General features: G+C 53.8%; 1 protein-coding gene across 2 annotated transcripts in view; it reads right to left on the minus strand.

Moving 5' to 3' along the window:
* Window positions 1–12,166, minus strand: part of AR (androgen receptor) — a 61,869-nt gene extending 49,703 nt beyond the window's left edge. For both annotated transcript variants that reach the window (XR_015702789.1, XM_087749237.1), the window contains exon 1: window positions 11,169–12,166. Coding sequence is in view for 1 of the 2 variants with exons in the window: in XM_087749237.1 (XP_087605363.1) it covers window positions 11,169–12,166 (998 nt within the window). In the remaining variant the exon portion in view is untranslated. The remainder of the gene's footprint in view (window positions 1–11,168) is intronic.
* Between the last annotated feature and the right edge of the window lie 12,890 nt (window positions 12,167–25,056).

Genomic DNA, 25,056 nt, shown 5'->3' on the forward strand with positions numbered 1-25,056 from the left:
GGGAGCGATGGGGCCACTGGAAGTGTATTGTTCTCACCCCTAAGGGTGGATACAGAACTTAAGCATTTTTATTCAGCTTTCTGCCATATGACCCAGCATCACTCTCTCTGCGAACGACCTGAACTACAAGGGACCGACAAGAAAATGGATGTGCTTTCGTATATCGGATAAAAGTTCCTTGCATCCTCCTACTGTTCATACTCAAAGGCAAATCCTAAGTTACACTTTGTACCAGTCAATTTAAAGCTCTTATGCAGAGCAAAACAAGCTTCTGCAAGGACCTGTACCTGTGGTGACAGCTGATGCACGGCACTACCTCCCGCGGTGCCCGGCTCCCTTGCCCAGGGAGCGCGCTGCGGGACGCCGCAGCCTTCAGGGCTCCCCTGGGCTGCAGAAGAGAAGTGGTGATGGTACGTGCACGCGCCACACGGCGCTCCATATGGTACAGCACCAGCACAGCAGCCTGCATCCAACCATCAACCCCCACGGAGCAGCGTGCCAGGGTCGGTACGGATGGAGGGGCCAACCCTTCAGGCTCGCTGGTCCGCCCTCGGCAGCCGAGGTTGAGCGGGAAGGGAAGGGGGACTCAGACTTGGCAGCGTCCCACCTGAGGGGAGCTGTCGCAGGCTGGGCAGAGACGCCCCGTGGGTGAATGCTCGATCATGGTGTCGGCGTGGCAGCATCCTAACACCCGGCAGCGTGATCCCTCAGCACTCACCGCATCCTGCCGGCGCACTGGAAGGTAACACATCCACTGCTGTCCCCAACACTTCTTCAAAGAACACTAACGAGATGCAGACAGCGGTCCTGCGGCCTCCCCTCACTCATCGCCTGCTGGACCACGAAGCCTGGGCTATAAGGAAGGACTCCGAGCAGGTTACTGGTCCCTCCAAGTCCGTGCTGCTGCACAGCTTTCCCACGCAGAAGATTTATAGTGGCCAGAGAGGATCTTCCAGGCACTCCCTGCCGCTACCTGTGCCAGCCTGTGCGGGAGGAGGAGGAGATGCAGCTGAAGCAGAGGCTCACAAAAGACACTGCCAGATGTCTTCTGCTGCCACAGCCATGCTCGTGGCAGTGCTGGTCTGGGCAGAAGCCAGCAAGGTCCACTCTGGACCTACCTCCTGACCCCTGGTAGCAATGAGAAGTTGCAATATCACAGTTTGGTTTGCAGTCCAACAACTGTGAAGGCAAGAGGAAGACAGTCTGCAGAGACAAGATGGCACTGCACTGCCAGGTATTAGGAGATGTGTGCTGGTTTTGGCTGGGATAGAGTTAATCTTCTTCACAGTAGCTAATGAGGGGCTATGTTTTGGATTTGCGCTGGATACACTGTTGCCAGCACAGGGATGTTTTTGTTATTGCTGAGCAGTGCTTACACACAGTCAAGGCCTTCTCTGCTCCTCACCCCACCCCCCAGCGAGCAGGCTGGGGGCACAAGGAGCTGGGAGGGGACACGGCTGGGACAGCTGCCCCCACTGACCACAGGGATACCCCACACCACAGCATGTAAAGCTGGGGGAAGAAGAAGGAAGGGGGGACGTTTGGAGGTACAAAGTTTTGTCTTCCCAAGTGACCGTTACGCGTGATGGAGCCCTGCGTGCCTGGGGATGGCTGCACACCCGCCTGCCGATGGGAAGCAGTGAATGAATTCCTTGTTTTGCTTTGCTTGCACGCACAGCTTTTGCTTTACCTATTAAGCTGTCTTTATCTCAACCCACGAGTTTTCCTGCTTCTACTCTTTCGATTCTCTCCCCCATCCCATGGGGGCAGTGAGCGAGCGGCTGTCTCTGAATTGTTTACCAGGCATAACTGTTCAGTAAAAAGGGAGACAGGACACCTGCCTCTTGTGCATGCTGTCTCCTGTCTCTCTTGAGGAAAAGAAAAAGAGTGGGAAAGGATCCAGTACCCATGCAGAAAACTTTGCCATTGCTGCATTCCTATGATTATGGTGTAGAAATGGGTTCATCCAAGGAGAAAGGAGATCACTTCTGGCAAATGCTCACATCTTACCTAACGATAACAACAAAGGAAGGTGCCCGTGCCCTCTGCGTCACACCACCAATTTGGTTTGGTGTCAAAGAGCAGCTTCTTCCCAGCTGACGCAAGTCAGTTGGTCAGTCCGAGATGACTTTGCAGTGCTCGCTTTGCTTCGGTTTCTAGTGCAGATGTCCTTTTCAGCAGAAAACATTCTTCAAAAAAAGAAAATTCACTTTAAATTGCAAAACATACTGAAATCTGCTAAACAAGAGGACGAAAAGGCCACGTCTCATAAGCCTTCAAGCAGGCAGGTTCCTCTGATGCTTCTTGCTTAGCATTGCCTTCTGGCTTACGATGCCCTGCTGGGTTTTTTTCCCACTTGCAAACGCATTCAAGACTGCTAACACCCTGAAAATGCAACAGGGGAATGCAGGGGGACTAGAGCAAAATGGGCATAGCTGATGCCTCTCAACTTATGCAGATCAGCTTGCAGCATACCGAACACTAAAATCCTCCTTTAAAAACCCCCGTGTATGCAGAGGTGTGCTGTTATGTCAGGATTCCTGGGGGCTGTAATGGCAAAAGGTGGGGTTCAAGGAACTGCGTGACGAGGGGCAGAGCTGCTCGGACCTCCATAAACGCGCAAGGCAGCGCGTTCCCAGATGACACTCAGGAGCTACCGCGCAGCTGAGCTGCGCCACGCTCGCCCGGTGCCGTCGCAGAGGAGCATCTGCCCTCTGCCCCCGCCGGGGCCGGGCGCTGCCCGCCCGCTGCTGCAGGGGAAGGGGCAGCCTGGCAGCTGCCAGGGCCGCGGGCAGGCAGGGACGCAGCCCCGGCCAACGCCGCAGCCCCAGGGGCTGCAGTGATCTCACGGGCGCCCCGCTCCCAGGCCTCGTGCTGAACCTCTGTGCAGGGGGCAACTTCATTTCTTCTATATATTTCCAACGTTTAACTGCCAGCGTCGTACAACCACTGCCCAGATCTCTGGGATCCACCAGAGCAGCTCAGAGAAACAAATGGTTTCTACCAGAAGCAGTAGAAAGTCTCCCAGAAGAGTTTTCTTTCAGTAAATGCTCATTTGATAAATTTAAAATGTTCCACGGGATGGCAGAATAATACGATTTTTTTCTTTTATGTTTAACTTTGTAACGTCAGCCTACAATCACAAGCAGAAAGTACCCGTTTCAAACCGAGCAGCCTCCTGGAGCAGCCCAGCGCACAGCCGCCAGCGAGCGCGCCAAGTACAGACTGAACGCCAGCCAGAGCAACAATTGCCAACGCAGAAATGGCAAATTAGGACAGCCATTTTAAAATCAGCGATTTATGAAATGAGTGGAGCTCAGTGCTACGACAAAAATGTAATTAATAGGAATGACAGAAAAATACAAAGAATGGCACGACTGTTCTCCACTACAAATTAATTTTTAACTCTGTGAAATGAAACTGCCTTCATCACACCAAAACAAAATGTTCCCATATGACTAAAAAAGTTTCCAATGTTTTAGGAAATTTTGGAATTTCTTCCTGCAGGAAATGGCAACATTTCCAGCTTTCCTCCCAGTTCAGAAGCACACTTGTGAGCGGCATCCCTTGACTTCTGATCAGCTCCGGTTTTCACCGTGCTTTTTCCTTGAACTGACCATCTGAAAGTTGCTCGCAAATGCCTTTATCTTTCATTTGCCTGAAAGCAGGCAATTCAAAGGTGCCACCCTGGCACGGGCACAGAGCGAGCTGCTGTCTCCTGCCCGGAGCCGAGCGTGGCCTTGGAGGGTCCTCGGAGTGGAGGCGAGGGGAGTCGTGCATCGTCCGGAGGGGCTGCCCGGGTGGCGGATGGCATTCGCTGCCTCGGTACAGTGTTTCTGCTTTAATTCTTGCCGGGACTGTCCCACGCCTTCCTCAGTCTGAAGCCAGGGGCGGGAGGCAGGAATCGCCTGCTCCGTGCCGCAGCGGCACGCCGGCAGCAGCGCTGCGCTCCCAACACGAGCGCCCACAAACCTGCCGGAGGCTCCCGGGCTCGGCACGGCCTCTGCCCCGCGCCGATACCTTCTACGCCGCAATGCCCGCAGGTGCTTTCGGCAGCGTGGTGACAGACCGTCATCGAGCATGGCCACGCTGCCAGGCACCCGCCGGCAGCAGCACCGTCCACCCGCGTCCTCCCGCTCGGCCCGCGGCGGCAGCCCCAGGGGAGGCGCATCCCGAGGGAGGGGGTGATCCTGCCCCGGGGGCCGGTGCCCGTCCCCGCAGCCTCCCAGGAAGGAAACACGGGTGGAAAGGCGCAGCCGTGCACCGGCGCGGTTTTCTTTCAGATATGGCAGTATGCAAAGCCACAGGTTCCTACGCAGGCTCCAGAACATGCTTTCTCTCTCATTCACGATCAGCATATTGAAATATATTGCCCTTCCAACCTCAGAAAAAGCACCAAATCACTACGGATTTTTAACTCGCTCTCTTTGGCTGGAATGAAGTGCTCCAAACAGGAGAACCAATGGGTTATCCTACAGACTGGCTGCAAGAAGTAATGCAGAGCACAGCCAGCTTCCGCGGAACAAATAAATACCAGTGAATTCTGCAAACAGCAGAAAAAAATGTTAAAGCTGTACAAGTAGGAGAACGGCTGTCACGGGCAAATCGTTACTGCATCCTGCCCAGAAGCCCTTGGTGATACGGGACAGGGTACACAAAACGTCCGTGTAACTCAAACCCACCAGTACTCTTACAGCTTTTTATGCGTTATTTCTTTGGTGAAATCCTCTGAATTCTCAGCCACTGTTTCCTGTGCCAAGCGTCTTGTAGAGCTTACCCTTTCGTTGCAACCAGCACTTAAGAGAAATTGGGGCAAGTTATCACTGTTGATATCAAGCATGAGACTTTGGAACCAGTTACCAGAGGGTGGAAGAGCTCAGAAATTCAAGACACGGGGAGAAGAGGTTGGGAAAGCACAGAGGAGGATGGGGGAATGCCTGCCCATGAACAGTCTTACAACAAACGGGCGAAAAGGCAAATAGGCGTTTCGTGTTGTAAGAGCAGACGGGCAGGTCCCGCACGAACACACCACGCGTGTACGCCCTGCAGAGCCCATCCCTTACCGACGTGACGCATCTCCCCTTCCCAGTGGGGAGGGAGAGCCGGAGAGCGGGAGAGCCAGCAAGACAGGGAGGGACAGATAGAGGAGGGAAGGGAAAAGAGGGAGACCATTTTATGGTATTTAGTATGTGCTATGGAAACACTAGGGAAACTCCAGAACCAAAATCAACTGGGTGGAAGGAGCAAGTTGGAAAATAAAGAACACTGGAAATGGTTATTTTTCCTTCTCTCGTTGCCACAGACATAAATCCCAATCTAATAGCAGAAGAGAGGGCCACGCAGCCCCTCGGGCAGAGCTGTTCACCTCCAGCACCGCAGGCGGGCTGCTGCCTCAGCCAGCACAACCTGGGTGAGGAGCAAGAGTACCGACGATTTTATCATGCCCCTGGGCTCGGCCAGCGTGGTAACACAAGGACCATGACCCTTCCAGTCTGGAGTGTTTTCTGGGGGGTTCTGGGCATCTTTGAAGAAAACAAGCCAGTCTCTCCATGCGTTATGCCACCAGGATCCAGCTCCTGATGGGGATTTCGGTGCGCACCCAGTGTCAAGTCAAACAGCCCATCTTTAGAAAGGGCCGCTCGCTGCCCTCACACCACCGCGGGCCGAGTCTAGGTAACCAGCTGTGCAAAAGGATAACCTTGTTTATCAGTTTAAATGAAAACTAACACATGGGAAAGACTAAATAAATCAGCATCCTCAAAATGAAATGAAAGCAAGTCAACCAGCATGGAAGAAAATATATGAGCTTTGACTTGCATGCCACAATCCTTCAGACAGCAACCCTCAGGAGCAAGGAAAGGAACCGCAACCGCTGCGCGCCGGCACTGGGTGACCCAGCGGCCGTGCCAGCCGCGGGGTAAGCTGTCAGTGCCCATCTCTGCCGCTCCGCCTGGCCGCGAGGCGCTCGCTGCGCCCGCTGTTACCCTGCAAGAATAAGGCGTGCGCAGAACGTGAACACCCCAGCTACTCCAGTTACCCTGCCCCAGCGTATCACTTGTTTCACAACCTTATCTCAAGCCAGGTCAGACGAGTGTCTTGTCACGGCCTGGTAGCGTGCCAATTCACACTTAAGTGAGTCCCGAGCCCTCTAAACCAGGCACGGCGCTGGTGCAGGACAGGCATTTTGTGCTGTGATTACAACAGCCTTTGCGTGCCTGTCAGTAGGGAACCTACGAAAGCAGCTTTTAATTAACGCTGTATCCTGGGAAAGCTCAGCTCCCATCCCTCCCAAGCTTCGCCCTGCCCCACACTCGAGAAGCCACCCGTGACCACCCGTGCTCCACGTGGATCTGATTCTGCACGGAAAAGTGGAGTGGTGGTTTGGCAACTGGGGACAAAACTTGGCCGCAGAAGACCTTAGCACGCAGTTACGAATCCTGTGATCTACAGGCTTCGAAACAGCGGCCTGATCCAGCGGTGCCGAAGGCAGGGAGCCCGTCAGCCAAGTGCCGCAGGGTCTGGGGTACCCCCCGTCCATCCCGGGGCTCCCCCCTGGCGCTGTGAAAAGCCTGACGGTGAGCAGTGACTGAAGGCGGCTTGGCAAGCACCGACATGAACTCAGGGTACTTTTCAGGCATGTGCTAGGAAAGGTTTCTCCTACCATAAGTTTGTTGGGATCTCTGTCGTGACCTGGAGCATTTACTGCAAATTTAAGGCATAGTCGCTCCTGGTGAATAACAGCGACGCAAGCTGGCCTGGCACGACGTGAAAACACAGGTGACCGTGATTTAAGCGTACGCCACTGAACTCACTGCTACCCATGACTCGCTCAAAATCTGGAAATGATCAGGAAAAATATGGAATCGGTAGTTTTCCAAACAAGACGTGACAAGAGATCGACCCTATCACCTACTAAATAAAAGGGACGAGAAACGGGCATGGCCTGGTAGAAGCGCAGTGCTCTGAAGCCAGCCTTCGCTTGCCCCACAACGACTCGCACCTACGCAGAAACGTCAGAACGCGATGCCCAAAGTCTCCCGAAAAGAGCAAAACCTCAGCTGCGCCTCGGGAGAAGGACCCGGTTCCGGCCGAGAGCACTGGTAACGGGAGTGCCCGATGTGCACGATTAAGGAAGAGAAAACAAGAATTGAAAGGTGATGAGGAAGAATTTTTAATGCTTTCTCTTCTGCTTTTATCAGGAACCATCAGAAAGCTTTAGCACGTCAATGACGTTCCCAGCCACCCGAGGTTCACCGTCCATGGATCCGCACCAGCAGCTGCGGACCACGAGTACGTATCACGAAGCTGGCCAGAGGGACAGGCTTCAGAAAGAGCATTCGTCCGTGCACAGCTTGTCTTCAAAAGAAATATTTACATAATATCGCCGTTTGCCTGAGCAGAAAGGTCATCCTGGCAACAGCAGAGGGGAGGGCCATCCCTTTCCCAAGGGCACTTGAGTCCCGCCGTGAAGAGCCGAGGGTCCCCCGGGCTCTCCTGGGGAACGGGACGCCGGAGCGGCGCCCGGGCGGGTGCGGGGCGGACGGCGGCCGGGTCCGGGCTGGCAGCAGGGGCAGCCCGGAGAGCGGCCTCCCGCCGCGTCTCATCCATTGGTGCAATAACCCGCCCTTGGTCTTTTTATCTGAATCTTATCTCCTCCTTCAGCAGGTAGAAATTATTGCAGGCATTATCTGCAAGCGGTAACACAATTACATAGCTGGCCACAAAAAGATTATATAGCCATTATGCCAGGTGATGCATAAACACATGGCACTCGCCCAGGCTGATTACAGCTGAACCAAAGAAAGGAATCTGCGGGTAGGTGTAACCTGCAAACACAGGGATACCAAACAGGTAACAGTAGTAATAGCAAATGCCACTTAAACGTCTGAGACTACACGGACAGCTAGATTTTTCTGAGCCAATTACCCCCTAAATTTGTTTATCGCCTTTGTTTTCATTGCTTCAGTAACAGCTCCTTCTTTGATTCCATTTTAGCTTAAACCAAATCGGCCTGCACCACCTACCCGGTGCTGGGTTTTGGTCTTAGGAGTCATTTTGACACCGTAACCTTGGATTCATTCTATCAGTGCTGCATCTCACTCTTAAAACAGGTTATTCAGTCACCTCGGAGACTGCCGGTAGTCATTATGCAATAACCAGAGCACAAAGATAAACAGCTACCAGTCCACAGTGTCACAAAAGCTTGGATTAATTTGTTAATTATATGTAAGCATCACTGGCACGATCAGGTACACCATATGAAAAGCCTTAAATTAAATCAAGTTGTGTTAATGCCCACTTCGTTTCCTCTGTAATGTTTCAGTGCCTCTAAACCCAGACAAATCCCCGCTCTGCAGACGCACAGGGGCAGGCAGCAGCCACGGGTCCGCCCCGGCGCCGCTGCCCGCGCCCGGAGACCACCGGCCACGCCGCCAAACGGTGGGGACGGCTCCTGCCGAGAGGGCGCCTCGGCTCGGTCCCGTCAGGTCCGCTGGCCGCCCAGGCAGCCGCCGGCAGTGGACAGCGTTTGCTTCGAGAGCCGTGCGTGCTGCATCCCGGACCGAGGTGGATGCCAGCACCCCATTTGCCATTAGCGATCCCTCAAGCAATCCAGCCCCCCCCTCCCACGGCTTTAGAGGTAAACTCTTCTACTCGGACCTCCAAACCCACGTTGAGAGTAGCTTACGTGAAAGGAAAATGTAAACAACTCCCCCAAAATATTAAGAAACTGTTCATGCTTTAATGTCATATATGAGGACGGCGGGGAAGGGGTGTCTAACTTCAAAAATGCCAATCTGTACCTGACCCAGGCTGCGCCAGGGCAGAGCTGGCGTTCACCTAGGAGGGAAGAGATGCAGTCCCGCTAGCACAACGAGGGACCGTTCAAAAAGGGAAAGAACTAGGAGCAACACACCTTAAAATGTTTATTCTTCTTCAAAGGCTGGGCTGCAGCGGCCAGCACCGCGGGGATGTGAAGCGCAGAGCTGCCTGGGCTGGCAACGCTGCAGCGAGCCCAGAAGTGCCCTCCGCCGCTCTCAAGGCAAACGCTGAGTCCGTCTCCCGAGGCCGAGGGCAAAGCCCTCTGTGCAACGCTCAAACCTAGTGCTAGCGGGGGAGTACGGGTCCGGAGCAGACCATCCTTTGGCGAGGGAACTCTGCTGTAAAGCGTTTTGGCTCCCATGACCCTTTCATACGAGCGCGGCTGCCTGGGAAGCTGGTACACGATCCGCTGCCAGCAGCCCCAGCTGCAGCAGAGGCTGCTCGCTGCACCGGCACTGGGGCACATCCAGGAGCAAATTAAACGCCACAGCTATCGACAGGCAGCACAGTGTAAAGTTGATGGAGACTTTGCTAGGATGAAATAGAAACCTGGCAGCAATTAACCCGTACGGCTTTAGCCAGAGCACAAAGGAGCATTCCGCTTTCCTTACAGCATTTTAAAATCGCATCCGAGCACAGAGCGCGGTGTAAATACTGCCAGTCCATCGCTCGCTCGCAGCGGCCGGGTAACGCTGTACGAGCAACCGAGTTCAAAGGACGAGGTAATGGTATTTTAAAACCTCTCTGTGCTAGCTCTGACTCCACTGATCCCAGCAGAAGTCTGCTCTGGGAGCCCAGGCGCCCTCGCAGCCGCTGGGCCAGGGGAAGCAGGGCCAGGGACGCGGCAGGCTGAACGGAGCCGCGAGGAAGAGGAGGGTACGGCATTTCCCACAGCAGTAAGGGAGACGCCATTTATTTCTAAGGCAAGACTCGGGCGACATTCAACTGCCTGCTGACCGCCACCTAAGCCCAAACCCGCGTTCCTCACCGCGATATTCCCCACCTGCGAGGGGTTCTACTGCACGGGCTTCGCAGGCAAACAAACCATCACAAGGCTGAGCCTCCTGCTGCCAAACACCTGCACCGTCCCCTGCGCCGTTCGGACAGGCAAACTTTTCCCACTTTACCCATCTTGCTGACTCTGCGCTAATTTCGGCAGAGATTTACCCGGGCTCCCGAGGAACACGGGCAGGGCACAGGCAGCTCCTGCCGCCGTGCGACGCTCACAGCGGGACTCGTTTTGACCTTTCCTTACTTTTATCCCAGGTTTTTTGCCAAGTCCTCAACTTCTTCATAAAACCCCCAAGTAAATTGTCCTGTGGGTGATAATTGCTACACTGCCCGAATAAAGCCGTGAGCGTTTTAAAGCAGCAGAACAAGCGCAGAAGCAGGAGCGCGATGCATTTGCCCTGTGCTAATTTAAAGGGAACATGGAACTGTTCGTCCTAACCTTCGCTCCCACCAGGCAGAGCACCACAGGGCGGGCACACAGCGACGCGAGCCCTGGCTGCGGCCGTACCAACTGCTTGCGGCTGGGGCTGCCGCCGAGCCCGCAGAAAAACCCCTTTGCAGTCAGGTCCTGGCCCCCATCTCCGTCGGCTGCAGCACTTGCTCACGCAGCAGTGCGTTTGCCACGATTAAAGCTGATGATCCAGTATGCCCGCTGGTTTAGACTGTGTTTTACAGAGACAGTTAATCGCCTTTTTTCGAGGTTAATCCACCAGGAAAAGTTACTTCTGATCGGATCCTTCTTCTCAAACACACAAACCTTTCCTCCTCTGCTGTATTCCTAAATACTCCTCTATCTCTACTTTAACACACACCTTCTGCCGGTACTTCACAGGGAGCTGGGCAGCACGCGCGGCGTTTCCCTGCCTGCCCGTGCGGCGCTTTCAGCCTGCCCCGCACACCGCGTCCCCGCTCGCCTGGCCCACGGCGGAGCAAGGCGCAGGGAGAATTTTAACCCTGCTTGAAGCGCAGCGTCCCGACTCCCGCACGCTTACAGCGGCCGAGAGAAGGGGGATAACAGAGGCACAAGGAAATGAGATGAATGCGATCAGCCTTAAGGGCACGGCGGCGATACCGGGCGTGCGGTGCGGTATTTCTGGCACGATCTCGCCTAGCAAGCCCCAGGTGACAGCCCGTCGCCGAAAGGGAAGGCTCCGACAGCGGAGCGGTGAATCAAGCGGGGGCAGCGGGGACAGAGGCGGGCGGGGCGCGCGGCGGCTGCGGGAGGCAGCGGGGCGCCGGCGGGGCGCGGGGTGCTGATGCCGGCGCCGGCGGGGCGCGGGCGCGATGCGGGACGCGGGGTGCGGGACGCGGGGCGCCGGCGGGACGCGGGTACTCACCGGAGGTCGCCGTAGGCGCCGGCGTAGCCCTCGGCCCAGGGCCCCAGCTCGCTCTTGATGCAGGCGGCGGGGGCGGCGAAGGGCGCCCGGCCGGCCGCGTACCAGGCGTCGGCGGGGAGGTCGGCGGCCTCGGCGGCCGGCCCGCGCCCGCAGGCGAAGGGCCCGGCGGGCGGCTCGGCGCAGGGCCCGTAGAGCTGCCCCTCCTCGGCGAAGAAGGCGGGCCAGGGGGGCGCGGGGCCCGGCGGGGCCGTCTCGGCGCCGTAGCGGCACGGGGCGCCCCAGCCGCCGCCCGCCGCCGGCCCGGGCGGGCTCTCCAGCTTGATGCGGGCGGGCGGCGGCGCCAGGCCGAAGGCGGGGGGCGGCCGCGCCGCGGGCCCCGGCGAGCCGCGGTAGAGCCCCGGCCCCGCGGGCGCGCCGACGGCCAGCGCGGCCTCGGGGCCGGCGAGGGCGGGCGGCGGCTCCCCGGCGGGCGGGCGCGGGTGGCGGGGCGGCCCGGCGGGCAGGGCGAACATGCAGTCCTCGCGGGGCAGCGGCTCGCCCGGCGCCTCCAGCGCCTCCAGCGCCAGGCCCATGGAGGCGGAGACGGCCCTGCAGAGCTGCTTGGCGCTCTCGCCCAGCGGGTCCTCCTTGGGCGCCGGCTCGGCCTCGGACGGCGGCGGCAGCGGCGGCGGCAGCGGCGGCAGCGCGCCCGCCTCGCACAGCAGCTCCCTCAGCTCGCCGGGGCAGGGGAAGGGCGAGCCCATGGCCGCGCCGCCCGCCGGCGGCGCCCTGCCGGCGCCGCGGGGCTCCGGGAGCGGCAGGAGCGCGGGCGAGCCCGGCGGCGGCCGGGGGCTCGGCGGGCAGGGCGCGCACGCCGGCGGCTGCTGGCCGGCGCCCGGCTCCTCCCGCGGCGCCTGGAAAGCCTCGCAGACGCTCTGGAAGAAGGTCTGAAAAGCCCCGCGGAAGGTCCTGCCCCCCGCCCGCGGGTAGACGCGGCCGACCCCCAGCTGCACCTCCATGCCCGCCGAGCGCGGGGCAGCCCAGGCGGCAGGGGCGGGGGAGGCGGGGGCGGGGAGCCCCGGCGGCCGCCCCCCGGCCGCCGCCCGCCGTTGCCGGCTACCAGCGGCGCTGCCCCGCGGCGCCCATGCCCGCCGGAGCGGCTGCCGCGGCGGGGGCGGGACGCCGGGTGCGCGCAACAGGCGGCGAAAGTCGGGGCCGGGGGGGCGGGGAGGCGCGGCGGGGGAGACCGCCCCGGCGATCGGCGGGGACGGGCCCGGCGGCCGCCCTGCCCCGGGCTCGGCTCCCCCGGCGGCGGCGAGCGCAGCGCGGAGCCGCAGCGCCGCCGCCTTTCGCCGCGATTTCTGGGCTCGGCCCCGCGGGCGGGCGGGGCGGGGCGGGGCGGCACCGCCCGCCGGGGGACGGGGGACAGGGGACGGGGGACAGGGGACAGCGCCCGCCGCCCGCCCCCGCCCCGGCCCCGCGCAGCTCCGCGCCTGCTGCCGCCTTCCTCCGCCCCACGTCCTGCAGCCGCCGCCGCTGGCCGCCGGCGAGGCTCCGCAGGTGGGTGCGCCTGGTGCGTACCTGCCGCCGCGCCCGTCACGCACAAGGCCGAAAAAGACCTAGCTCGCAGAGGTAATTAGTGTAGGACCTACCGTAAACCAGACTTGCGCTCCCCTTACCGGTCCTGTAACAGCAGTCCTAGAGCAACTTCATCTGGTAGGCACCATTCCCAGGCAACCGGCTAAGGGAATCACGCTCATTTGAGATAGGCTAAAGTGAGCCCGTTAATTTCAACCCGTTTGGAGACAAAGGGAAAAAAGTAATCATTTGTTGCAAACGGAGACATGGAGCCAGTCGGGAAAACGAAGAATCAAGTCCAGTCTTTTAAAAGCATTTTTACAAGCCACAGAAGATACAAATTGAAAACCGAGCTCAGCCAAGCACAATCTGGCAGTGCCCTGCGCACCGCCGAGGGGCCGGAGCCCCCCGCCTCCCGCCAGCAAGGCGGCTGGGGAGGGCGGACGGTCGGTGCGCGAGGTGAGGGTGGCACCAGCCGGCACCGGGGCGGCAGAGGGCAGCGGGCAGGGGCTGGCGGCACCCGGGCGGTGCCGGGCCCAGCGCTGGGCCCAGCTCTTCCTGGCCGCCGGTGAGGAAGACCATTTACGAGCAACCCTGTAGGCCTTCGGTACGGGTGAAACACCAAGCTGTTTTTTAATGACAAGCGCTATAGCCCCTAAAATACTAAAGAAGCACAGCTAAAACCTGAAAAGGTAAACAGAGAGGGCGGTGGTGTGAGATAGGGGCAGAGTGCCTACTGGCGCGCTCGCAGGGCTCGGCGGTTCCGCCTGCGTCCCCCGAGGCGGGCCCGGCTGAGGCTCGGCGCGGGCTGCCGCGGCCCGGTGAGTCAGGCGCGGCCCAGCCCTGCCCTGACGCAGCTGCAGCTCCAGCCATCGGGAAGGGGACGGCGGCGGGAGAGGATCGGAGAGGTTGCGGCGGGAAGCAAAGAAACCTGTAGAGACAAGGAGGACGTTTGTGTGGCCAGGCGTTCACCGCGGTACGAACTGTTCTTCACCTGCCCACGTGGGGAGATGCCTTTTCTTTTCTGGGTAGGCTTGCAGGAGAAGTGCCTGCTGCAGAAGTAAGGTTGTGTGCGTCACTCTTCGAAAAGCCGGTATAAAGCCTTAATTGCATTTTCTGAAAGATTAGTGCCATTAGCTCAAAGAACCTCTTTTTTTTTCTTGGACCCAGATGAGTGTACGAACTCACTCTTCCTACCAGCTACGCAGTGATAACGATGGCCTGGCTTCACAGCAAAGCTGCTCTGCATGTCAGAAAGGATGGCAAAAACCTAGAGGCACAAACCCAGGATTCACAACTGAATCTTATTATGGTATCCCTTGTCCGTGATGCAAAAAACCTCCCCTGTCCCGGAAAGCTAGCTGGTGCCACAAATCCATGCAGATACCTGCCAAGTGGATGCGGATTCCAGTGCCTTTGCTCTTTCAGCCTTCAACAGTTGTCAGGGCTCTGGGGTGAAACATACGGGCTCTGGAAAACATCAAGGGGAGGATTCTCATGAGTAGCAACAAGAAATGTATTGAAAAAAGCTGAGGATCGGCGAGGTAGTGCAATACCGCATAAGAAACAGATGGCTTCGTGTTTTAAACAGACCGTGGGTTATTCCCACGTGCGATTCTGACGAGGCACGCGAGAACTGGCTCTGACACCCCCATTCCCACCGAGGAAGAAACGCACTGAAAACACCACGAGCTGTGAAGACCTCGGTACGAGTGAGACTTTTCCTGTTCGAATAGCCTTGCCTGCCTGGGATCAGATGCGCTGGGGCCCCTGCGCGTGTCTTGGGGCTCCCCGGCCGCCGGGCTGGCGCTTGCCCTGCTGCGCGGCCTCCTCCCGCCCGCTCCCTCCTGCGGCACCTGCGGGCGCACGGCTTTCCCCGCCACCTGACGCTCGCTGCCGGGGCTCGGGCGAGGCTAATCGCAGCAGGCACGCGTGGAGGAAGGCTGCAAGTGGTTTATCTTCTTCTCCGTTTACAGAGCCAACGCTTCGGTTTTGACCGATTGTCTATGTGGTTAAGATGGATTGTTTTAGAAGCAATTTTGCGATTAGATCTTCACATAAATTTGAAGAAGGTGGCCATTTTTCTTTCCTTTTTTCCTTTTTTTTTTCCTTTCCTTATTTCCCAAAAGGCATCTTGCGAGCGTTTTGTTTCCCTGGTAGTCGCATGTTTCTTTTAAAAGTTATTAAATGTCAATGGATTTTCTGGGTGCGTATGTGCATGGCTGCGCACGCTATTTTTTAAAGGCTTCATGGATTTGAATCTTTATACTCGGTTGACGAAGAAAAATCTGTGCTGCTAATGCACAGGGAGTGCTTTACTTGCAGTTACTATCTTACAAATATTAAAACGTAACTTCCTTCAGTGTTTGAAAGTTCTTTTACTAGTTTCATTAAAGCTGAGTTAAATCCTTGCCATGAAATCACTTTCTACAGTTCAGAATCTCAGCTTACATCTGAAATTCTGAGAGCTGTATTTTAGCGCAGCAAAATGGGCATCCTTTATGGAAAGACCAGGCAAAACCTACGCAAATGTACATTTTTTCTGTGTGCAAGCTAAGCTGTCGTTTTGATTATCAAATTAGTGAAAAACAAGCAGCGGCGTGAGCCTGTGCACGTTTCAGAAAAGCGCCTTTCTCTTGAACGCGGCTGTGCTTTCCTTCAGAACGAAGCTGCAGAACACGTTATGGGCTGTTTGCTTGGGCCTGAGGCACGGCTGTCGGTGGATGAGGCTAAGGTATTCATGTGTTTGATTGCATTTTATTGCTGAAACATTAAGGCGGGCTGAAAGTATTTTGGTTTGCTTTACCGTCTCACAAATACCAAAGTGTTCTTTTCTAACATTCTAGTGGTATTTGGTTTTATGAGTGTAAGAATCATAATACATTGTTTTCTGTTACGTAAAATAACATTAAAATCGGTAATCAGGGTGGACATCCAGTCTAAAAGTACTGCAGTTTAAATCAGATAGGTGTGTTTGGAGAGACGTACAGACGCATCAACTGTTCTGATGGAGCGGAGCCGAGTGTCGGCCGGCCGGCGGCACCGGCCCCGCGCAGGGCCGAGCTCTCTGCCAGCTCCCCCAGTCCCTTATTTTTCTGGGTAACACATCGTTTAGATGGAAAATTAGCCGCGAGTGAAAATAGATATTTTTTCGCAAACCGGTTTCATTCTAACTGAGGTACATGTGGCTTTTGTTATAACATAATGACCCAAAGAAAAACCCAGCACGATGGGCTCATCTGAATATTTGGTGGCATACGTTCCTTCAGGTTATCACGGCCTCGCGCTGAGAGAGGCAGGGGCAAGGAAGCGGGGGGATGCAGCGGGGGGAGGCATCGCTAAGCCGCCTCACTCCCAGCGGCGTCCTCGGCGTGCGCTCGCATGGGCGAGGCGAGCCGGCAGCGAGGAGCCGGGTGCCTGCGGTGCCCACGGTGCCCGGCACAGCCCCGCTGCCGCAGGTCTGCCGGGTCCTGGCCGCTGCAGCGGTGCCCTTCATCAGGCCCCGGCCTCGCGAGCGCCTGCTGCCTCCGTTTTCTCTGCCGCCGGCTCAGGAGGCGGCACGGCTGCTGGCCTGCGTTGCTGTTCTACGTGCGCGTGTGGCATACTGATATGGTAACACCTGGCATTCGGAGAGAGGCGAATTTGTATAGCGGGGCGGCGGAGCAAAGAGGTACAAATGCAGGAGATGTTTCGAAAATAAAATACGTAAAATGCATAAAATAACTTTAAGAGAAACATCACCTTTTCCTTTATTTTATGAGTGGTTTACTCACGTAAACTAAATGCATATCGATTAATATTTTTTTTTTAATTTGAGACCCTAGATTCATGTCTAATCTTAATATAGTTTATAAAAATAAGTCAAATTAAACATGAAAACATCATATTATTCTCCGCATTTTCTCCCAGGATCATAAAGAAATTTTTGTCATTTGCCTGGTGGAAGTCACTACTTGAGCACCTAAAATTAAAGTTTATTGAAAAGTTAGCCCATCATTTCCAAGTGTCTCACCAAGGGTCAGAGGGAATCTTTCATTTTAGTTCGTTCAGCTGGCCCGGGGCAGCAGCTCCCGCGCTCAAAGCTGGGAAAGGCAGGAGAACCCTCCTGTTTCTGTCCTGGGGTCAAAGCGGGATGTGCGCGGATGAGATCCACTGCTTCTCAAGTCAGGGAGGAGACGGGGACCGCGTGCAGTCGGTGCAATGCATTACCTCTGGATTCCACTTTAGATATCTAATAAAATACTTTTCTACACTTAAGTAATAAAGTTTTTACATGCTCTGAATTTAATAGCATTTTCTTTAACTGTAAAAACGATCTTAAAATTCTGCATGTACGTTTTAACTGATTTTAAATGCAGCTTGATACAGCACACAAATAAAAGTAATCATCGCACTATAATGAAGAAATATTTCATTCACTGTTTTTTAACGTAAGAAATGTTAAGAAAAATCTGAAAAAAATAACACTGAACAAGATACAGTTCAATGTTTGCGGTTTGTTTCTCTTATCTAAACAGAGAATTAAAACTCTTGACACGGACTAACCTTCTCCCGGCCTGACCTGTACAGCCGAATACAAGTTACTGAGATAACCAGCGAGCTGTATGCGTATGGAATAGAAAATAAAAAGCAACTGGGTGAGGTAACCGTGTGCTTAGCTATAAAACAAGATTGAGGGTTACGTGTTTGTTTGGATGATCGGGATGGGAAGAGCATTAGCGCAGTGCACTGTGTAGGCTTGCGTGAACTCCAGCACAAAATAGACCTTTAATAAAGGAAGCCATTTATAAAGCCTTAAAGATATTTTTCTCTTTTCTCTCGATTTAAAAAAAATCAGTTTGCATGTATTTTATTATTTCAGCTATACGTATCTTACAAGCAGTTTCTCCATTAAAAATATTCAAAAAGAACACGTTCTTCTTGCCTTGAAGTTAAGCACATCTTAAAGATAGCCAGGAGAATGGAAGCAAACTGTGTAATGGCCTCCTTCCCTCCCCCTCCTCCCAGCACCCTGCCTCCCGTGAAAAAGAAGGAAGCGAACAGCTTCTCTCTTGCCATTTTCATGCTTTTATTTAGTGCTGCAGACCTCAAGAGGACAGTTAAAATTGAAAGAAAACCCGTTAATTATGTTAAAACCAGAAGCGTGACAATATTTATACTAATACTGTGCATCACTGCTCCTTAGAGCCCCAGCCGTACTCACGCCCCAACGACTGACCTCACTTGCCGATGGAAGGTGCTTTAAAAAGAAGGTGTAGGCTATAGCCAGACACGCTTGCTGCTGACAGTGAGATAAACCCCATCGCCGCCTTGATACCACCGCCCCAGCTGCTACACGAACATTTCCGACGTTCTTCCCGTAGCTCCCTTCTGCGTTACTGATACCAGAGGGGCTTTTGGCGTCGTCTGCAACGCTGCCTCCGGGCTCACAAAGTTAAAAGCTTGACTCTTCCAGCCCTTATTAGCCTTGACCATCTCGAATCCTTACCAAAAAGATTCAGTTCCCGAAAGGCTGCTTTTCGTTACGCTACCCAAAACGCCTTGGCTGTCCTCTGACCCGCAGCACCCCTCGGGAGGAGCCCCGGCAGGACCACACGGTCCCCGGCTGCGGGAGCGGGCAAGAGGGAACGGGGGGAAAATCACCAGCAGCGAGGCGGGCAGCCAGAGCCCGATTCTTACCCCACGGCGACAAACGCCAGCCGGACCCGACTACCTGCTGCTTCTGCTTGGTGTGACAGGGAAAACGTCCTGCGGAGACCTAATTTTATTCACCTGGAACATACACCTTCTCTTGAAAGTCAGAGGGGGTAATTGTTCAAGGAGGCTTCCCCTGGCCAGCAGCGGAGTTAGATCAGGGGTTCCGTACCGGGTGACGATGCTCTCTGGAGACATTATACAATTGCTCATCCCTCGAAAGATCAAGGAGGCACTGACTTTTCGGAATGGGAGGAAGAGAACAGCACAAGGGCTTCTTGCAGTAGCTTGACACACACTTGTCAGGTGTGGCAGTGGAAATCGCGGCACCAGAAGATTATAGACTTGTGGGTAAGGTGCAGTTTGCAACTGAGGTGCAAGCTTTGCAAATTTAAAATAGGTTCTCATCCTTGTGCAGTACTTCAGCTGGCTGAGAGAATTGCCTTACAGGTAAAATTAAACGCTGTGACAAGGAAATGCGGGTAACACCAGCCTATAAAAGACGGTCTGTACGGAGAGCTGGGCTGGCCCCCACTGACGGCAAGGGTTCCCGGGATTTAGATATGTAATCCTATACAGCGCTAGCTGCACGCTGCAATTGCTTCAGTAATAAAATCCTTTGGGATGCCTTTTCTAATTCTATTAACTAGGAATCTTTATCTTATTAGCCTTTCCTTTTCGTATGACTTAAGCGGGTTAGAGTGTGATTTGGCAGCAGTCTCAGTACCTGGGTAGTTAGAGTCCGAGTATCTTACACTGCAGGAACTAACTCCAAGGCGGCGACTGCAGGGCTATTCAGTGCAACCCTGTATATTGGAATCAGGCTCAAAATGTTCCATGCTCTGTAGATACAATAGGACAACAGCCATGAATACTCTTCTGGCTGGGCTACAGGACAACAAACAGTAAATTGAGGGCGGTTAGTTGTTCTTGAGTGCAAACTGTCATAGGAAATTAGACAGTTTCTTCTGCCACTCTGACCACAGACAGAAAATTTTATTGTACGCAATTTTCAGTTTCTTTCTGCTATGAAGTCACACATCTTCAGCGAGCTGATGATGCCTGTCTACAGCATACAAAAGTGCTTTTAAAGCTTCTGCTTTTAAACTAACTGCAAGAAATCTGTTCAAAACTTTTCTGTAAAATTTCTATTTCAGCTTAAGAACCGAAATCATAGTTCTTGTTTGAATATTTGGGGATTGTATCATCAAGATTTCAGGAACCCGAAATCGCAGTAGCCATCTCAAGTCACAGGTACACGGCGCAGTCTCCCCCGCGCTCGCCCACATGCTCGCCGGGGATCCGCTCTCCTTGAGAGCAAGGGAGTTCATTCCCATGGCCGTGGTGTTTTGCCTCTCACTGAAACTGCCAGCTAGCGCTACGGGAAAAACATTTTTAAAAAAAAGAAAAAAGGAGTAATTCTAACGAACACGGTAGTTTCATTAACGTTTACAACTTATTAATACTCTAAAACACTGAACTGCCGGGAAGAATTTCAAACTAGTGTCAACCTGCCAGCAGTATTTGCCGAGATATCGCCCCAGGAGGAGCTGGATGGGAATTCCCACCTCCTTTCACCGAACCCCCTTTGCTGCCCTCCCCGTGCCCCCCGGGTACGCCGGATAGCTGCCTTTTGCTGCCGCTCTTCTGGGGGGCTCTTCCCTCTCTCCTGCGGGCAGCGGGCGGGCAGCGGGCAGGCAGCGGGTACCTGGGCCAGCCCTGCCGCGGAGGCAGCGGCCCGGAGCAGCCAGCGGGGCCAGGACGTGCGTTTTGCAGCTGGCAGAGGGCAGGGTCCTGGAAAGCCGGCGGGGAGCAGGGGAGGAAGGAGGCAGATTGTAGCTCGGCATCGCGTGTTCCCCAGCCCTCACTGAGGGCGAAGGAAAGCGGAGTTCAAACGCCTGCCTTTCTCTAGCTGCATCGGCCTCTCTGCTTTCCAGAAGGCAAACGAAATATCCTGAGAGAACAGTACGGAAAAGACCTTGTCCCCTGGCCCTCCTTCTGCTTCAGGCATCACGCAATGTTTTGGAGATGACCTATTCTCAACTTGAATTTGATAAGGCTTTGAATTTTCTTTTCCCAGTCTCTCAAAAGCATGTATCGAGGTAATTTGTATCTGTTTGCAAACATTTTTTAAAGGGTGAGTTTTAAAGTCCCCTACAGATATTTATAAGGGACCTTCACCAGGGGCTTAGGTTTGATCTGTGGGCGTCACTGAGAGTTTTGTCCTTCAGTTCAGAGAAAGTCAATTTAAATGCACAAGGAGGAAAAAAAGTAAAAGATGCTGGACTTGACTCTGCTTTACCGGACAGGCACTTTGTCTGACTTCATCACCAGCAGAATGAGGTCTGATTAGGGGCAGGGGGAGACGCTGAAGAGACCTGATCCAGCAAAACAGTTCAGCACGTTGCCGTCTTGAAGTATATAAATAGTCCCACTGAAGTCTAGGAAATACTCATGTGCTTAACGTTAACTATTCACTTAAGTGCTTTGCTGGATCCGTACCAAAACGAGTATTTACGAAGTGCTGTCAAATACATCAAACACCAAGAAAATACTTTTTCTGATAAAATCCTTTGGCTCAGAATGTCCTATGCGGCTGCTCAGAATTGCAGCAAACAACATTTTTCAGACAGATAGGGGACATTCCATTAAAAATGTCTCTCTAGACTCAAGACTAACAGCTGTTCCTTTGTTGCCTGAAAAAAATTCAACACCAGGTGATCTCTAAGAGCAGAAATCTACAGCCACCGAGAGCTCAAATGTTATCGTACTCCCGTGGAGCTTGCCAGGAGCAGAATCAATCATTTTTTGCCATTAATCTCGAGTGAAATAAGGCCAACAGCAGACAGTTCAACAGCTTTGATTCCACTCATTTGAGGCAAGTGGCAAGTGTAATCCATTAGCCAGTTGCTTACAGTATTACCGTGATTGTACTACTTCTGTTGTGCTGCCCCAGCTATGAAGCGATTAACATACTTACGATACAGCTGCAGAAGCCCTGCCTTATTCATGTCCCGTAGATGTTGAAATAACGAACTCCTTTCCAGCCACAGTAGCCTGTACGGGAAAATTAAGAATCGTTCTTGCGGTACGTTTAAAGTAATGGCAACTATTCGAAAAGAATGCAGAGCACAAACGGCGTCGCGCTCTCCGCCTGGGGCAGAGGCAGCTTGATTAGCCAAAGGCCCTGCCAGCTGGGGAGCGAGCGCTTGTGCGTCCGTGCGTTTGAACTCGTTACTGTTCTCACCTCATTACGGCAGGGAAGCAAGGATTCAGTGGCAATGAAGACCACGTACTCTGGGGGAAAGAAACATGCACGTAGGTGAGGGAGATCTTATTTGTACCTCTTCTGGGTGCTGTCGCTGAGGGAGCCACCATGGGCGCTGATGGGTTATTAGGCTGCAGCGAGCTGGTAGCGCAGACAGCCCCGGAGACCTCCCACCCCTCAGCACCTCAGGCAGTAACGAGGCAGAAGTCTGCAGGAAACCAGGCTTCGCTACTTGTACCACCCACAGCTTTTCCTCATTATTTGACTGAGTCTCTTAGATTGCCTAGTGCTACACAGAAGTAGCACATTTCTTAAAATTTTACATATTTTGTCCATAAATTTTCAATCCTGGACTGCTAACTTTGCCTTGTCTTGTCAGGCAGACCTGTGAGTTCACGTGGGTGAAGAGGCTTTAAAATCCGTCTTTGCAGATGGGTGCAGAAAATGTTTTCACTTTCATCTATTTTAATTCTGCAAGGTAAGAACACCTTACGTCTCTGGTTGCTCAATATGTTGCATCCTTCTGATCTAGGACCGTAGGTTTCTTAACTCTCCCCTGTCCCTCTCCTTGCCGTCCAATGCTCACACTGCTTTTACCCAGGAAAGCCCAAACCTCACGTGCCCCTGGGAGAGGAATCGCCTGGCTCCTTGCCACTGCCTTCAGTGACTTCTGATCGAGCTTATGGCGCAGATGAGTGAGAGGATCCTGCTCCATTCACCAGCTGCCCTGCATGCCTCTTTCCAGCGAGGGGGAAAACTGATGGAGCATCATGACCTCTCAAGGAGCAAGCACTTAGGAGAAGATGAGTTTGATCGATCCCGGCGTGCGGCAGGATCCCCCGGCCGGTGCCTGCCCAGGAGCGGCATCGGGCCAGCGCCGGGTTGCTCAGCAACCAGCAGCATCCTTGCACAGAAAGCGGCAGACCTGCACCCGGGCTTTCGAATGCCTTTGTTCGCACGTTTTGAAACAAATCTTGCTTTAAATACAGGACTAAGCAGATGTCTTAGGTAATATTTCCGAAACAGTTACAATCACCTGAAATGTTATTCTCCTCTTTGCCTAAATTCCTCCCTGTCACCTCCAAAGAACCACTAATGTATTTTCCTTCTCTTTATTACAAATTGGAGACAGATTTTCAGAATAGCCTGTTCATGTACCTTAAGGAAATGACTGAAGTGCTTGGTGCGTTTGATCAAAGGCAATCATTGCGGTGCTGAGAACTTTAAGAAACTTCATTCCTAATGAAACACACATTTGTACCACTTATCATGTCGTACACAGTTGCATTTTGGGCAGTTTGAAGTTCCTCAGGAGCTGGGGAGGTAATACATGGCGTCGTGACTTCTAAGTTCCTGTATGAAATCAGGTCCTAGGCAGCAATGCTGGCTTATCCATTTTCCCAGAGTACAGCTGGGAGAAGCCTGGGGTAAGGCCACTTCCATTGCTGGGCAGGGGTGACCACTTAAGGTGAGACACCAGAGGCTGATGGAGATTCATTGGCTCCACTGAAGTCCATGTGCGCTTTGCTGCTGCCTCCAGCGGGCCAGTGCTTCATCCAGGCTTCGTACATAGTTGGTGTTAGGTTGTTGCTGCTTGTTTGAATACTCTGAGGATCCCAAGGAAGCATCAGAACATTTTCCTTTATCTGAAGTTTCTAACATTACTGGTCTTTGTCCCATCTTAGCAGGCACAACTCTTCCTCAGTATGTCTGAGGTCGTTTTAAGTTCTTATTTCCAACACTGCTATTTAAAGACCCTGTAACATATCTAAAGGATATCATAGAGGAAAGATGTGTTATGGCTAAGCTGAGAGTGTGATTGAGGGGATTAGGTTGTGTTGATCGTAGTATGAGCCGCTGTGGGAAGGAAACTGCCCACTGGAAGCTTCAGTAACACTACACATCTGCATCACGTCGTTACAGTACAGGTCACAAAAACCCTGATGGAGTGTCCTAGAGGTGTAAGACTTGGCACAATTTACTTCATAAGCATATTTTCACTGTTAATTGGACACCGAGGAGTCCATTCTTTCATCAGGTAAATATATTGTGTGACTGAAGAAGTAGTTTAACACGTCCTGGATCTTTATTAAAACTTGAGACCGTGTGGTGCACTTACTCCTGCACTAACATATTTTGCCTTTCCTGAAACTCTGAGTAGCAGCAGACACAGACTGGAGCAGTGGAAGCAAAACCCTGCTCAGGACAGAGCTGATCACTGCTCCAGGTGGCTGGAATGTTTCTAAGGACGAGGGGCGACCGAGGACAGCTATACGGATCCACTAGCACAGAGCCTGCTGATAACACAACCGTTAGCCAGCAAGAGATGGTAAATCTCCTCAACGCTATGACAATGTATTTAAGCTGCATATGAGAAGAACTGATTTTTCCGATTTTTTCCCCTTAGTCCCCTTATCCATCCTTCTTGCTGAAAAATCTTTGCCCAGGCAATTTGTGATCCAGACATCAGTAAGCCAGCAACCAAATGTGCAAATGCAAACCACCCAGTTGTTTAATCTACCCGTGCACCCTGTACCGAGATAACCTGCATCACTCCCGTGCCAGTTTTAAGTCATTCCTCTTGAATCCTGAGTTCTCTCTACAGTCCCCCCAGCTACTGTCTTTTCTGAGCTCCTTGCCTCCGCTAACTGAGCACAGAGCTCTTCCTGCAGCCCACTGCATGGGCCGGCGTGAAGAGCACCCTTTGTCCCTTGCAGAGCAAGGCAAGCTTCTGAAGTGGATGGTTTGTCTCTTCTGTTCTTCTCCGTAGGCGGCTCCTTTGCTGACTGATACCCACCCTGGAGCACCGACCTGGAGGCAGCCCCGAGGTGGCCGGAGGAGCTGAGCAGCTGCAACTGTATTCCACTCGGCAGACCACGCAGCATGCTGGAGCACCAGGCAAGGTGGACTAGTGTGTCCTTGGGCTTGCCCCGGGCAGGTCAGCCCAGGCCTGGCTGGTGTGTACTGCTTCTGTGCGCTTTCTGAGGAGCTGCCTGCACTCTCTGGACTAAGGAAGAAGCATGCTTGTGTAATAACTTAAGAGGAAAACTAGAATAGCGCATCCCCGAGGGAGACAGTAGAGATGAAAAGTATTTGGCAAGGGAAACCTCACTTAGATGACCTGGAAAAGAAAGCCAGAAATAGCAAAACGGTTGTAACGCGCAGGTGTGGAGGGCTTCCCCCCCCCCCCCCCCCCCGCCTTTTGTTTTTTTACAGCTACTGAGCACAATGATGGGAAAAATCCAGCTAGTCTGCAGAAAAGCTATTTACACACAGCACTGACACATCTGGGCAACAGCTGTCAACTGCTTCTCACCCCACCCCACCTGTTCTGAAGGGACATCCCACTGCGAGGGACAGCTGGTGGGC

The sequence above is a fragment of the Nipponia nippon genome, unplaced genomic scaffold, assembly GCF_047370975.1.
Source record: "Nipponia nippon isolate SJK-2023a ecotype South Korea unplaced genomic scaffold, ASM4737097v1 scaffold_12, whole genome shotgun sequence".
NCBI lineage: Eukaryota > Metazoa > Chordata > Aves > Pelecaniformes > Threskiornithidae > Nipponia > Nipponia nippon.